Source organism: Monodon monoceros, unplaced genomic scaffold (genome assembly GCF_005190385.1).
Source record: "Monodon monoceros isolate NGI ecotype Baffin Bay Population unplaced genomic scaffold, NGI_Narwhal_1 Super_Scaffold_6, whole genome shotgun sequence".
Taxonomy (NCBI): domain Eukaryota; kingdom Metazoa; phylum Chordata; class Mammalia; order Artiodactyla; family Monodontidae; genus Monodon; species Monodon monoceros.
The window spans coordinates 23,791,997-23,806,623 of record NW_021703783.1 but is presented as its reverse complement, the minus strand read 5'-3'; the positions used below and the strand labels follow the sequence as shown (position 1 = coordinate 23,806,623).

The 14,627-nt window shown below is 37.2% G+C and overlaps 1 protein-coding gene across 2 annotated transcripts in view; it reads right to left on the bottom strand.

Moving 5' to 3' along the window:
* The window catches only part of FAR2 (fatty acyl-CoA reductase 2), a 136,977-nt gene that overhangs the window by 22,228 nt on the left and 100,122 nt on the right, over window positions 1-14,627 (bottom strand). For both annotated transcript variants that reach the window (XM_029206123.1, XM_029206124.1), the window contains exons 3-4: window positions 6,756-6,931; window positions 3,049-3,228 (exon numbers count right to left, since the gene is read on the bottom strand). In XM_029206123.1, coding sequence (XP_029061956.1) covers window positions 3,049-3,228; window positions 6,756-6,931 — 356 coding nt within the window. The remainder of the gene's footprint in view (window positions 1-3,048; window positions 3,229-6,755; window positions 6,932-14,627) is intronic.

Sequence of the window (14,627 nt, the reverse complement as noted above, 5' to 3'; positions counted from 1 at the left end):
ACCTAAAATTCTTGGAAACTAATTTTATTTTAACTACAGTTACTACAATTACAGAATAGAGATGAAATCAGAGAAAAATATTTTCTTAAAACACAGCAACCAAACCTGGATTTAGGTGCACTAATGTTTATTAGGAATAACTTTAATGCTATTTGTCATTCTAAAATTTAATGCTATTTATTATTCAGAAAATTCCATCTGATGTAGGAATTGTTGAAACAGTCGCGAACAATGGTCTAGTTGGTGATGGGCTGCTGGGATTTATTCAAAGCATTATTCCAAACTTAACACATAGGTTTTATTCAAAGTTTAAGTAGAAAAAAAGTGCAATCCGAAACAGGGATAAGATGTGGGCATATAGGTATTTTATACACAAGACTTCACATCCCCAAATATCAGCTTGCTATGGAATTCTGTCATCTATTCTTGCTTTGTCTAAACAAAGAAACAAAAACAAAAATACCAGCTGGAGTGGTATGAACAACAATCATCCAGTTCCATCAAAAAGTGATCATTTGGGCTTCCCTGGTGGCGCAGTGGTTGAGAGTCCGCCTGCCAATGCAGGGGACACGGGTTTGTGCCCTGGTCCGGGAGGATCCCACATGCCGTGGAGCGGCTGGGCCCATGAGCCATGGCCGCTGAGCCTGCACGTCCGGAGCCTGTGCTCCACAACGGGAGAGGCCACAACAGTAAGAGGCCCGTGTACCACAAAAAAAAAAAAAAAAAAAGTGTTAATTCATTCAGCAAATATTTGAGTTCCTACTATGTGCTGGCCCTGGAGAGCAAGAAGGAGCAAAAGATACTCTCCTCCTTTGAGAAGTTCATTGTCCACTGGGGAATACAGACGAATAACCAGACATTTAGAAAGACCTGTGCTAAGCACAGTGTTGAAGATGAGCACTCTGGGAGCATCAGGAACGGCCACCTGAGCCCGTGGGCTCCGAGGGGAGAGCTTTGATGTCTGGATAGGAACTCACCAGGGGAAGCAGAGGTGGAAGTAGTCTCTAGAAACAGAACCACCTAAGCAAAGGCAGAGAGGTAAGAGAGAGAGGGGTGAGTACTTCCGTGTGACTGCAGCACAAATGTAAGGGGAAGGCTGAGAGGGATGGGCTGGACAGATGGTCCTTAGTATAAAATTCTGAACAAATAAATTGTAGTAATGATGTTCCCCCTGTTTAAAAAAAAACACCTTTATTTCCTTAATTGCATTCAAAATGAATTTTGTTGAGATAAAATATAATTTTATTCCTAGTTCTATTTGGCTATATATATATATATATATATATATATATATATGTTTTAAAATAATTCTTCTCCTCTGAGAGCAGTACAAGACAGACAGACATAAATTTTGTACCCATGTCAATTACAGTTTGATCATCAATCATGTATTCATTACCTGCCTTTACCAGTTGACATATAGTGGGGAGTATGGGAAGTGCCAAATGCCTGACTATAAATCAAATCCTCCTCTGGGCGGTGAGCTTATTCTTTGAAATCTGGGGGTTTTGAGCATCTGGACACAGTTTGGGAGGGAGGAAGTTGTATGGAATGGGTGAACTGAATCTCCATTTCCTAGCTCTTTTCTCTGGTGACCTCTCAGAGATCCCTCCTCAAATCGTGCTAAGGTCTGTCAGGGGTTAGGGGGTTAACAGTGGAGTGAGCCTCTGGAATCTCAGTGGCAGGGTCAGGAATCAAATGGGCCTGTGCTCCTTTCCTGGGCTTATCACATCCATAAACACTACATTTACCCAGAGACAATGCTGTAAGGGGATGAGTAAATGACAAACAAATCAGTTCCATCCTGAAAACATGCCAAGGCTTTAGACATCGACTTTCCTGCACTGACTTTGGCATCAGTGTCTTTTCTCCAACTATCCTGACAAACTTTGGACTCTGAAAGTTTCCTTTGCACCAATTAAGCACATCATCATTTATTAGCAACTTAAGCAACCTCCGGCTCCTTTAGATGACTTTCATTTTTCTTTGTCCTGGATATTTTTAAATGACAGGTAAAAATATGTATTATCAGAGCTGTATGAGATAAAAATGTTTGCCCTGAAGGGAATAAACTCTTGATTTAGCTAAAGCTTCATTTTAAAGAGTATATCTTAAATAGAAGATACAGTACTATAAGAAATTAAAATATGACAAATTCACCAGGAAATGGTCTATTTTCTCTGCTATAATACTTTTTATGCAGAGTCTTTTTAAAAAACAAACAAAACAAGGTAAACTTGGTAAATGGAACAGAAGAATGAAGAGGCAGAACGAAAAGCATACTTATTCTGAAACCAGGGCCATGTCCTGAAAAGAAAGTGGTTCCTGTTAGTTGGCAAAAAGAGAAAAATGCTAGACCTCTGTCTCTCATGTATAACAGCACAGTAAGAAAAGTGCCTCTCAGCTGAATAGAGCAAGAGACCAACACTTTCTACCAGATTTGGAAGAAATTTCTCTTCTCTATTAGTTCTTCTTTATTAACCTTTTGATTAACTGCTATTAAACACTCCCTAGCACTGCAATAATTGCTTTATATAACTCACTTTATCATCACAACTATAAGGACAGGGGCTATTATTAGCCCCATTTTACAAATGAAGGAACTAAGGCTCAGAGAGCCCAAAGAACTTGCTCAAGGTCACACAGCTAGTAAGTTGCAGTACCTTTGCCAGTCTGATGCCAAAACTTTTCTTCTGAACGTTTATACTATGTATGATACTTCCCTTATCTAGTAACAATGCTGAGTTCACTGAGAATTGAGAAACGACTTCCATGTAAAGTACCCTCAAGTACTTCATGCAATCCTAAACTACTCAAGACAACTTTTCTGTAGGACTTTTCTACCCCTATCCCAGCTCCATCACCAAGCACTATATTCTCCACCAGGGATGGAGGGAATAGCAAGGACAGGGAGTTAAAGCTGGCACCCTTTCGAAGCATTTTGCTCCAAGAGTGTCTCACTTTGTTACCTTATAAATGAACGACTACAAAGAGAAAAAGAGAACAACAGTCTGCCCACCCTTCACCCCCTCATTTAACCCAACTTACTCCATGGAGTCGATGATTTTTTTTGGCTCCACAGGGCATGGATAGATGACTTCATCAATGTGCTTCAGGTTACAATTTGAAAAGGCAGTAGAGATGTGTATGAAGGCTTCCAAGTTTGGCATCTGACTGGCCATGAGCAAGAGCTGCTGGGTGGCAGTGACGTTAAGCTGCACAGCATGTCTGGAGAAGATTAGACAGAAGGAAATGCAGTGAGGCAACTCACATCCCATTTTGCTGGAACTGCACTCCAATAACTGGCATATCCATCTGATTTTTGTGGCTGCATCAAAGGACCAGGAAGAAAAGTACAGGTCACGGCCACAAAGTTATGTGATACTTGGAATGTATAATATGTTGATGATGTTTTCTGTGCACATAAATCCTATGATGTATGTTGCATTTAGAGGTCACGTGGTTCTAAATCAACCGGAAGGAAAAAAATCGCAATCCTCTGAATTTATAAAGGGGCTTCTTAAGCAGCCATTAAAAGAATAAAAAACATAAATTAGGCATCTAACTTAAATTAGAAAATTCAAATAAATTGGAGGAGTGAATATACAATGAGAAATATGTTTCTATTGCAAAGGTACAGGTCAGATATAAATAATGATGTCAATAGAGAACAGATATGGTTGTCAAGGGGGGTGGGGGAGTGACAGATTGGGAGTCTGCGATTAGCAGATGCAAACTATTACATACAGGATGGTTAAACAACAAGGTCCTACTGTAGAGCACAGGGAACTATATTCAATATTTGTGATAAACCATAATGGAAAATAATATAAAAAAGAACGTATATATATGTATAACTGGATCACTTTGCTGTACAGCAGAAATTAGCACAACATTGTAAATCAACTTTACTTCAATAAAAAAAAGATGTCAAAATCCTAAATTTTACCTAATAGAATACAAAGCTATATAAACATGTGATGACAATGAAATAGTTCTTTCTAGAAATACATGTTTCATACAAAATTAGGAAACCTATTAATCTAACTCAAAAAGAGAAAAAAATACATGATCATGTATATATATATATTTTTTGAAAAGTTTAAAAATGACATTCAATATCCATTTTCAATTCAATTTTTATAAATTCACTAAAAGAGGAAGAAAATGATTTAAAAATGTATATTTTAATTTGCTAGCCTGTGTCACGCTTAATGGTGAAAAGTAAGGAGCACTGATTTTAAAGTTGGGCCAAGAAGAATGCCAACAATCACTACTGCTTAACACTGCTCTGAAGTTCTAGCCTTATAATTAGAGAGGAAAATAAAATTAATTAATAAGTACAAACACTGCAAAGGCAATCCATAAATGACTATCAGATTATGTCTGGGAAACAAACAAGCAGCTGAAAAAATTGGAATGAACAATAACATAATTCAGTAAGGTGTCCACTTATAAAAGTTATATAAAAAAATCACTAGCTTTCCTATATAGAAACAAAACTTAGAGACTATAATGGAAGAAAGGCACATATTCAAAAAAGAACATTTAAAACGTATCAAATTAATAAAAAGTGAATAGGTTTTATATGAAGAAAATGATAAAACTTCATTAAGGGTCATAACAAAAACTGAATGAACAGGCATATATTGTTCTTGGATAGGAAGAGTCAATGTTTTAAATATGTTGTTTTTCTAAATCAATCTGCATAGTCAAGGTAATCTCAGTCAAACTCCCAACCCTTGAAAAAACTTGGCAAATTTATTCTAAGTTTAATCAAGAGGTGAGAATAGTCAGGAAAATTCTATAAAAAGAAAAAAATGTGTGTATAGTTGCTTAATAAAATAAGAACCGTAGTCATTAAAATACTGTGGTACTGGAAGAGAAAGCCTAATTAATGGAATAAGAGTTCAGAAATAGGAATTTAATATACTATGAGAGTTTCCTTTCAAACAAAAAGTGAAAAGAAATCATTTAATAAATGCTGTTTAAAAAATAACCATCTTTTGGCAATTAAAAAATATTGTACATTCACACCTACATCGCTCTTCTTTTTATGGAATTTTCCTATTATTCTTTATAGCTAAATAAATTTTAAGTGGGTCAAAGATTTAAGTGTAAAAATAAAACAATAAAAATACTGGAAGAAATTATGAAAAACTGTGTAAATAATAAAATAGAGCTGAGGACAAATGATAAACTGTTAAAATATTTTGAGCCTTATAAAAGACAAAGAGTTAATACGCTAAATCTTCCAAGAAGTCCCAAAACTGATAAGAAAACAATGTTTCAAGAGAAAAATAGGTGAAGAACATAAACAGGCATTTCACAAAAGAATAAAATGCCAATCGGCATGTAAACATCTTCAACCTTTCTGATTATCAAAGAAACAGAAATCAAAATATGCAATGCTATTTGCATTATAATATTGACGATGATAAAAAGAATTAAAGAATTATAATATGGTACTGTTGTGGGTGTTAGAAATGAGCATTCATATGCACAAGAACGGCGTAAATTAATACCTCCTTTTTGGAAAGCAACTTAGCATTATATGTCAAAATATAAACTGTTCATAACCTGGACACATCTAGGATGTGTCTAACAATTCTACTTCTGGGAATTTACCCAAAGGGAAAAAAATGTATTAGACACAGATGTTCACTGCAGAGCTGTTTGTAATAGCGAAAAGCTAGAACACTCTAAAAAACATCCACCAATACAGAACAGGTTGAGTATATTATATACATGTACAATGGAATGTCATGTAGTCATTACAAGTTATAATAGAATATCAATTGACAATGAAAGATATCTAAAAATAAAATTGAACAGGTTGCAAAAAACATCATTCTCAATGTGATGCCATTTTTTTGGTAAAATCGAACATAAATCTATTCTATTATGGATGCATAAAGAAAAGCTGAGGGACTTCCCTGGTGGCGCAGTGGTTAAGAATCTGCCTGCCATGCAGGGGACAAGGGTTTGATCCCTGGTCCGGCAAGATCCCACATGCCACGGAGCAACTAAGCCCGCAAGCCACAACTACTGAAGCCTGCGCACCTAGAGCCCGTGCTCCGCAAAAAGAGAAGCCACCACAATGAGAAGCCTGCTCATCACAACAAAGAGTAGCCCCTGCTCGCCGCAACTAGAGAAAGCCTGTGCGCAGCAACAAAGACCCAACACAGCCAAAAATAAATAAATAAATATGTTAAAAAAAAAGAAAAAAAGAAGCTGAAGTTGATGGTCTTCACAATATTAAATGGTTAACTCTGGATAGTAAGATTTTGGAGAACTTTTACTCCTTTGTATTTTGTTTTTTCATTGAGAATCTCTCTTTTTTTAACAAAATGAAATCATAGGGACTTCCCTGGTGGTCCAGTGGTAAAGAATCTGCCTTCCAATTCAGGGGACATGGGTTCGATCCCTGGTCTGGGAACTAAGATCCCACATGTTGCCGGGCAACTAAGCCCGTGTGCCACAGCTTCTGAGCCCGTGCACTCTGGAGCCCGCATGCCAGAACTAGAGAGAAAACCCGCATGTCACAACTAGAGAAGAGAAATCCCATACACCACAACTAGAGAAAAGCCCTCGCGCCTCAACAAAGAGCCCGTGAGCTGCAACTAAGACCCGATGCAGCCAAGAATAAAATAAATATTAAAAAGAAAATAAAATGGAAATCATAGAGAAACTTACACACACACATGTGCACACACATGTATAATACAAGTCGTGAGAGGGGAATGGGGATGTACCTCAGGTGGTCATCAAAGCGCACAGTAGCCGCACAGTGGAAGATGATGTCTGTGTAGGAAAGAAGCTCCTGCATGTCCTGCATGCTGATGGCAAAGTCATTCTGATTGAGATCTGCAGAAATAGCTCGGATCTTCTCATGCACATTTGGACAAACTTCTTTGACTTTTTCAAACAGCTAAAACACAAATATAAATCATCAAAGATCATCATCACCATCACACTGTTCTTGTTTTCACTGACTTGTTTCATTATAATTCTCAAAAATTGGTTTTAGTTGTAATAATATGACTCAACCATTTGCTGCATTGCATGCAGTTCAAGGTCAGCTTAGTATAATTCCTGCTCCTCTTAATTTGATAGAATTTGAAAAAGTCAGTTCCAATAACCAGTAAGGAGTGTGTTTTGAACTTTTCCTGCAGGGTGAAGGAGGGGTAGTAAGTCACCCTTATCCTGTGCCATCCTTTCTTCCCTTCCAAGGCAGCTTCAGGTTTATACGTGATGATTGTTTCCATTTCTGCCTGGGAAATACTGTTTTCAGTGCAAAATTACCAGCCTTTACACAGCCTTGACAAATTACCAGCAAAATCACCAGCCTTTAAGAAGGTCTCATGAGCACAGGTTCAAAACAACTTGGTTAATTGTACCAGATTAACAAGATGTCTTAGAAGCACAAAGGTAATTAGAAAAAAACAAATTGAGAAAACTTGTAATGGGTAAAACAAAAAAAATTTTATATAATCTCATTCTAATATAAATGGTAGTTATTGTCTAGTAAGAGGATTACATGAGCTCATGTACTTTTTATAAGATTTTAATTGATTTTTTAATGTTCTAATTTATTTATACAGGGAAAAGGAAAGAACACTGGCAGTTTTAGCTTTTATTACAATTATTCAGATGAAACAGAGTCTCTACTTTCCCCTCCACACAGAAGTTCTCAGATTAAATTTGTATTTTCCATTTTCTCAGAAAATAACAATTTTAATGAAATGATCTTGGCTCCAACCTACTTTGATAAAATAAAATTTTATTGTAGTGTTGGTATGGTATGTTAACTGTGAGGACGAGAAAAGTAAGGTTACATGTTTAGAAAGGTTAAGAGCAGAGAAAATTAGTCTATGCTTTAATAGTAATATAGTAGTGGAGACGAACAATCCTTTTCTCCCTTTTAACCCCCAAAGAATGTTTTCATCTGTTGCTTGATCCTTAACAGAAGGCTTCTCCTCCCCATTAGAGAGCTACCCAACGCTTTTCTGTTGGGTAATAAGAAGTTGATCTCAGGTATTCAGAGAAATCATGTCTCATTTGTATCAGGCAAGACCATGTTCAGAGGAACATGGAAATTTAAATGAAGCCAACTAGGGAAGGGAATAAAATCCATGTACTGACCTGGCAAGATAATATACTTCTGTCTTGCAGCTATGATTTTCCTGCACTATAAGGTCGGCCTTTTTAGTAAGTGTGACTATAATTCTGAAAATAATTCAGAAGTTAGGTCAATCCTCAATGCTTTTTTGACATCTGGGATTGAAAAGTATCTGAGGGACATTCTCAAAAACGGTCATTCTGGTTCTTTCAGAAAGACATTTAATAGCTCTCTAGGCATAATGGATCATAAGCATGCTAGTATTTGCTTTCCCAGTCAAATGTTTTCCTTTGTAGTTTGCGTTAATTGTACAACAAACACAGGAGTTTTTGGGATAAATTTATGTAACATTTGTACAATTACCCCCCTTTTTAATAACTGCATTTGTAGAAGGCTCTTTTTTGAGTCATGATAGATTTTATTCATAAGAACTCTATTTAAGGTTCTGTGGAGTCTGACTTTGACCTGTGATGACTTATGGCTGCTTGAGAGCAAGACGTGGAAAATGACCTGTGTCCATCCTTCTGGCAATGGGGCTGCTCACGGATGATGTAAGATGCCATACATAGATTTTCTGTTGCCTTTGGTTTTTATGACTTTAAAAGGCAGAGGCTATTGTTATACTGTATTATACTTTCAGACCACCTGTGCAATGTTGAACAGCACCAAAATACATTTACAGCATTACTATTTTAGGAGATAATTACTATTTTGGGAAATAATGTCCCAATCTACACCCTATTTATGGATTTATATTTTCAAATGAGAGGGGATATCTGAGTGAACATAGTGTAATTTAAAAAAAAGTTTAAGGGTTTCCCTGGTGGCGCAGTGGTTGAGAGTCCGGCTGCCGATGCAGGGGACACGGGTTTGTGCCCCGGTCCGGGAGGATCCCACATGCCGCGGAGCGGCTGGGCCCGTGAGCCATGGCCGCTGAGCCTGCGCGTCCGGAGCCTGTGCTCCGCAACGGGAGAGGCCACAACAGTGAGAGGCCCACGTACCGCAAAAAAAAAAAGAAGTTTAAGTTTTCTGATCTAGTTGGTATTGATTACAATCACCTGAAATAAATCAATGAATTGGCTGCATCAACTCAAACAACAGTGCTAAATTAGGGTCCCATTTTACTATATTAGCCAGGCCTAATAATATGACTTGCTTTGTCTGGAGTCTCAGCATACAGCTGTAGCTTCTAACAAAATAATTCTCCTTAAATGTTGGTACATCCTAAATAGAGTGCTAGAGATTACAGCCAACTGCCATGTAACAGGTCAGTGCCTTTCAAAGTGTTATCCCCCAAGTGAACTGCATTGAAATCACTAGTATGCAAGAAGACCCAACGCAGCCATAAATAAATAAATAAATAAGCAAACAAACAAACAAATAAATAAATAAATAAAAGAGAAATCACTAGTATGTATCTTAAAAATGTATATTCCTGGACCCCATTCCATAATCACCAAGTAAGAAATCACTGGGGCATGCCCAGGAGTTTGCATTTCACATAGTTTCATAGTTGATTTTAACTGAACCCAAGATGAGAACTTCTCTAGTTGGACTGTTAAATAACTGATGAACAATTGTGTATGACTCATTTCCCTTTTTAACTGCCCAGGGCAATTACAAGACATCAGTGGTTTTCAAACTGTGTTGGCATAAGAAAAATCTAGGGACCAATTAAAATGATGTCCTTACTCCACTCTTAGAGACCTTGACTCAGTAGGTTTGATATGTAACTCAAGAATTGTATTTCTTAACCATCTCCACAGATAGGTCTGATGGTCCAGGTCCGTACTTAGAGAAAGTGACTCCAACATTTCATGTCCATTTTAAAATTCTGGGCTTAAATTTCACCCTCTGGCTTGTAAACTCCTTGATTCTCTTATATCTCTTTATCCTTGACAGCACCCAGTTCATTGAAATGACTCAAATTTTGCTTGTTAAATTGAAATTAATTACTGTAAGAATAGTAATAGAACCATAAATGGGAGCTTGATTCCTGAAATTGGTTACCAGTTCTTTTGTATTGGTGTAATAAAAGATAGCAGGTAACTACTGCTGAAAGAAGACACAGTGTTCCCTTGGGTCCTCTGTATTAACTGCCAAGGTGGGAGGGGGCATGGAAAGGCTCAGAGCAGACTCTTTTCTTTTGTAATAATGACAAGACTAAATGACAGATGAAATGATGCAAATGGATCCTCAATAGATACCAGCCCTTCTAAAAGTTTTTTTTTTTTTTTGGATAAGACATTTATTAAAGGCAAGAAAAAATACGTGGAATAAAAATGAGTTAAAAAATAAAATTTCACAAATTTTAGTGAAGGCCCACCAATAAAGAACTTAATATAATTATTTTAGATTCTAAGAGTTTATCATCTTCCTTCTCATATATTATTTAATGGCATAGGACTGAGATGGTAAAGCGTTGAATAACTACTTGCTATTTTTGAACACTCAGGACTGCTGCTTTTCCATTTTAGGAAACCATGTTCTTCACAGGAGGAAGACACATTTCTGTGGTCACTGAAAGATAACAGCTGTGAGGTGATCTAAGCATTTCAAACTGATAACAAAGCAATACATTTTTCTTGGAAGGTTTAGGAGTGTTCCATTGATTTGACATTATACAGGCAAGTATTTCTCTCTCTTTCAATTTATTTTTTAAACATGAGAGACTATTATGGCAATAGTTACTTATAGCTCAGAGGCAAGAGAGAAACTTTGAAAATCCTAAGTAAGAAAATTGACAGAAAGAGAAATTTTTGGATTCAATAAACTCCTTAGGTATGACTTCTGTGGCCAGAGACTAAGACTGCAATTTTATTAGAAGCAGGAATTGGGCAAGGAGTGGAGGGCATGACATTTATATAATGCTTTTGAAACAATGTACAGGCCCTGCACTTGGACTTCTACAGTCAATTTGTTATCCACATGACCTAACTTGGGAGGCATCTAGGAGTCACTACCTCCTGAAGGCTATTAAACGTAATCATTCCTTTCTAATCATGAGAGTCTTTGATCTTTATTCAGTTTACTGATTCCCTCTCTTCAAATATAATTATATTATTTAGTCACAATAACCAACCAAAATTTGCTTAGTATTTTTATTTTGTGAAAAAAAAAGTTAGATCCCTTAAACTAAAGTGCAATCTCTATGGAATATCTGGCATCCCAATGAAAAAGAGAGCCTGTAACATTTATCATAGAAATTTTAGAGTGCTGAGTAAAAGCAAATCAACGAATTTTGCAAGTTAGCTCTTGAACAAGAAAGGCATTAAGAAAGGCTATATATAATCTAAGTTGAGAACAATTAAATACAAATAAGTGCATGTAAATTAAGGCAAAAACCCATCATACCTAATGTAAAGATTCACAAAACGTTAGGATTTTGCTAGTTCACTACTAACTTCCGTAAGATATGAAGAATTAACCTAGAAGTTTTTACTGCTTTAGTGAGGACCACTCTATAGGGCCATAAGGCAGTCTGGTGTAGTACTAGTTTGTCACATTTTTGCATACAGTAGGGTTGCTTGAGAAGTTGTTTAAAAAGACAAAAAACCCAAAAAACCCAGATGTACTGACCCTAGAGATTCTGACTGAGTTCTGAGTTGAAGCTTGGGCGCCTGGAGTTTGTACAAGCTCTATAATGAGTCTGATACACACTGAAGGTGTGAACCATTGGTGTATTAGAAAGATCCCAGGCTCTTTGGAGTCAGGAAGGCCAGGGTCTGAAGCCTAGTTCTGCCATTTACTAACTGTGACTGGGGTAAGTTACTCACCTCGTGGGGCCTCTGTGTCTTCACCTGCATATTTATCTAAAATGTCAATCAAAGGACTGTCTCATTCTGTGATCTCAGAGAACTAATAATTCAGCATGTATTCTGCTATTCTTTTTTTTTTCTACTTTTCTTTTTTCCCACAGTTTTATTAAGAAATAATTGGAATACATTACTGTATAAGCTTAAGAGGTACAGCATGATGGCTTGATTTACATATATTGTGAAATGATTACCACAATAGGTTCAGCTAACATCCATCTTCTCATATAGATACAATAAAAAGAAAAGAATGAAAAAAAGGAAAAAATGTTCTCCTTGTGATGAGAACCCTTAGGAATTACTCTATTAACAACTTTCCTGTATATCATACCTATTCTGCTATTCTTGAAAACAATTTTGCATTTAACAAAATTGTAGTTCACTTTACATAAGAATCTATAATAAATGCTAGAGGTGACACAGTTCATCATCTTGTTAACGCTCTGTTCCCATGCCAAAGGCCTGCTTCACAGAGTTCTTTGAGAATAAGTACCTGGTTAGAGGAAGCAATTTCCTAAGGGTAGCAATGCAATTCAGTGGGGAAAACATGGGCATTGGAGATAAGAGAACTGCATTTACAGTCTGCTTTTTCACTACCTTGGTACTTCCTTGGATAGGTGACAACTTTCTTGGAGTAATTTCTCATCTGTGAGGTAGCAATAAGGCATACCACAGAGTTTTGTGAGGATTAAATAGGGTAATAAAAGTCAGATGCCTAGCATAGTGGCTACCACTTAGTATGTTTCTAATAACAGGAAAACTTCCTTTCTGCTTCCGCAGAAATACTCCATTTGCAAAAGCTGCTAATCAGACAGCTATGTGTGTATTTGTGCGTCATCCCAAGGTTTCTGATTATACCATGTGATCCTGATACCTCTGAAAACCGAATATATTCCAGAGTGTCGACTTAACAAAAAGTACACAGTGAGAGCTGTGAGTTAAGTTTTATTTGGGGCAAAATGAGGACTCCAGCCCAGTAGACAGCACCACAGATAGTTCTGACAAACTGCTGCAAAGAGGTAGGGGGGAAGTTCAGTATATATGTGATTTCGGTGAAGGGGGAGTACATGCAATCAAGCACATATTTTTTTTTTAAACATCTTTATTGGAGTATAATTGCTTTACAATGATGTGTTAGTTTCTGCTTTAAAACAAAGTGAATCAGTTATACATGTACATATGTTCCCATATCTCTTTCCTCTTGCATCTCCCTCCCTCCCACCCTCCCTATCCCACCTCTCTAGGTGGTCACAAAGCACTAAGCTGATCTCCCTGTGCTATGCGGCTCCTTCCCACTAGCTATTTTACGTTTGGTAGTGTATATATGTCCATGCCACTCTCTCACTCTGTCCCAGCTTACCCTTCCCCCTCCCTGTATCCTCAAGTCCACCTCTAGTAGGTCTGCGTCTTTATTCCTGTCTTGCCCCTAGCTTCCTCATGACCATTTTTTATTTGTTTTTTAGATTCCATATATGTGTCAGCATACGGTATGTATCTTTCTCTCTCTGACTTACTTCACTCTGTATGACAGACTCCAGGTCCATCCACCTCACCACAAAAAAATCAATTTCGTTTCTTTTTATGGCTGAGTAATATTGCATTGTATATATGTGCCACACCTTCTTTATCCATTCATCTGTCGATAGACACAATAGATTCCATGTCCTGGCTATTGTAAATAGAGCTGAAATGAACACTGTGGTACATGACTCTTTTTGAATTATGGTTTTGTCAGGGTATATGCCCAGCAGTGGGATTGCTGGGTTGCATGGTAGTTCCATTTGTACATTTTCAAGGAACCTCCATAAGGTTTTCCCCAGTGGCTGCATCAATTTACAGTGTCACCAACAGTGCAAGAGGGATCCCCTTTCTCCATACCCTGTCCAGCATTTACTGTTTGTAGATTTTTTGATGATGGCCATTCTGACCAGTGTGAGATGATATCTCATTGTAGTTTTGATTTACAGTTCTCTAATGATCAGTGATGTTGAGCATCCTTTCATGTGTTTGTTGGCAATTGGTTTATCTTCTTTGGAGAACTATCCACCAGGTCTTCTGCCCATTTTTGGATTGAGCCTTTTGTTCTCCTGATATTGAGCTGCATGAGCTGCTGCTAATTTTGGAGATTAATCCCTTGTCAGTTGTTTCATTTGCAAATATTTTCTCCCATTCTGAGGGCTGTCTTTTCGTATTGTTTATGGTTTCCTTTGCTGTGCAAAAGCTTTTAAGTTTCATTAGGTCCCATTTGTTTATTTTTGTTTTTATTTCCATTTCTCTAGGAGGTGGGTCAAAAAAGATCTTGCTGTGATTTATGCCATGGAGTGTTCTGCCTATGTTTTTCTCTAAGAGTTTAATAGTGTCTGGCCTTACATTTAGGTCTTTAATCCATTTTGAGTTTTTTTTTGTGTATGGTGTTACAGAGTGTTCTAATTTCATTCTTTTACATGTAGCTGTCCAGTTTTCCCAGCACCATGTACTGAAGAGGCTGTCTTTTCTCCACTGTATATTCTTGCCTCCTTTATCAAAGGTAAGGTGACCATATGTGCGTGGGTTTATGTCTGGGCTTTCTATCCTGTTCCATTGATCTGTATTTCTTTTTTTTTGCCAGTACCATACTGTCTTGATTACTGTAGCTTTGTAGTATAGTCTGAAGTCAGGGAGCCTGATTGCTCCAGCTCCATTTTTCTTTC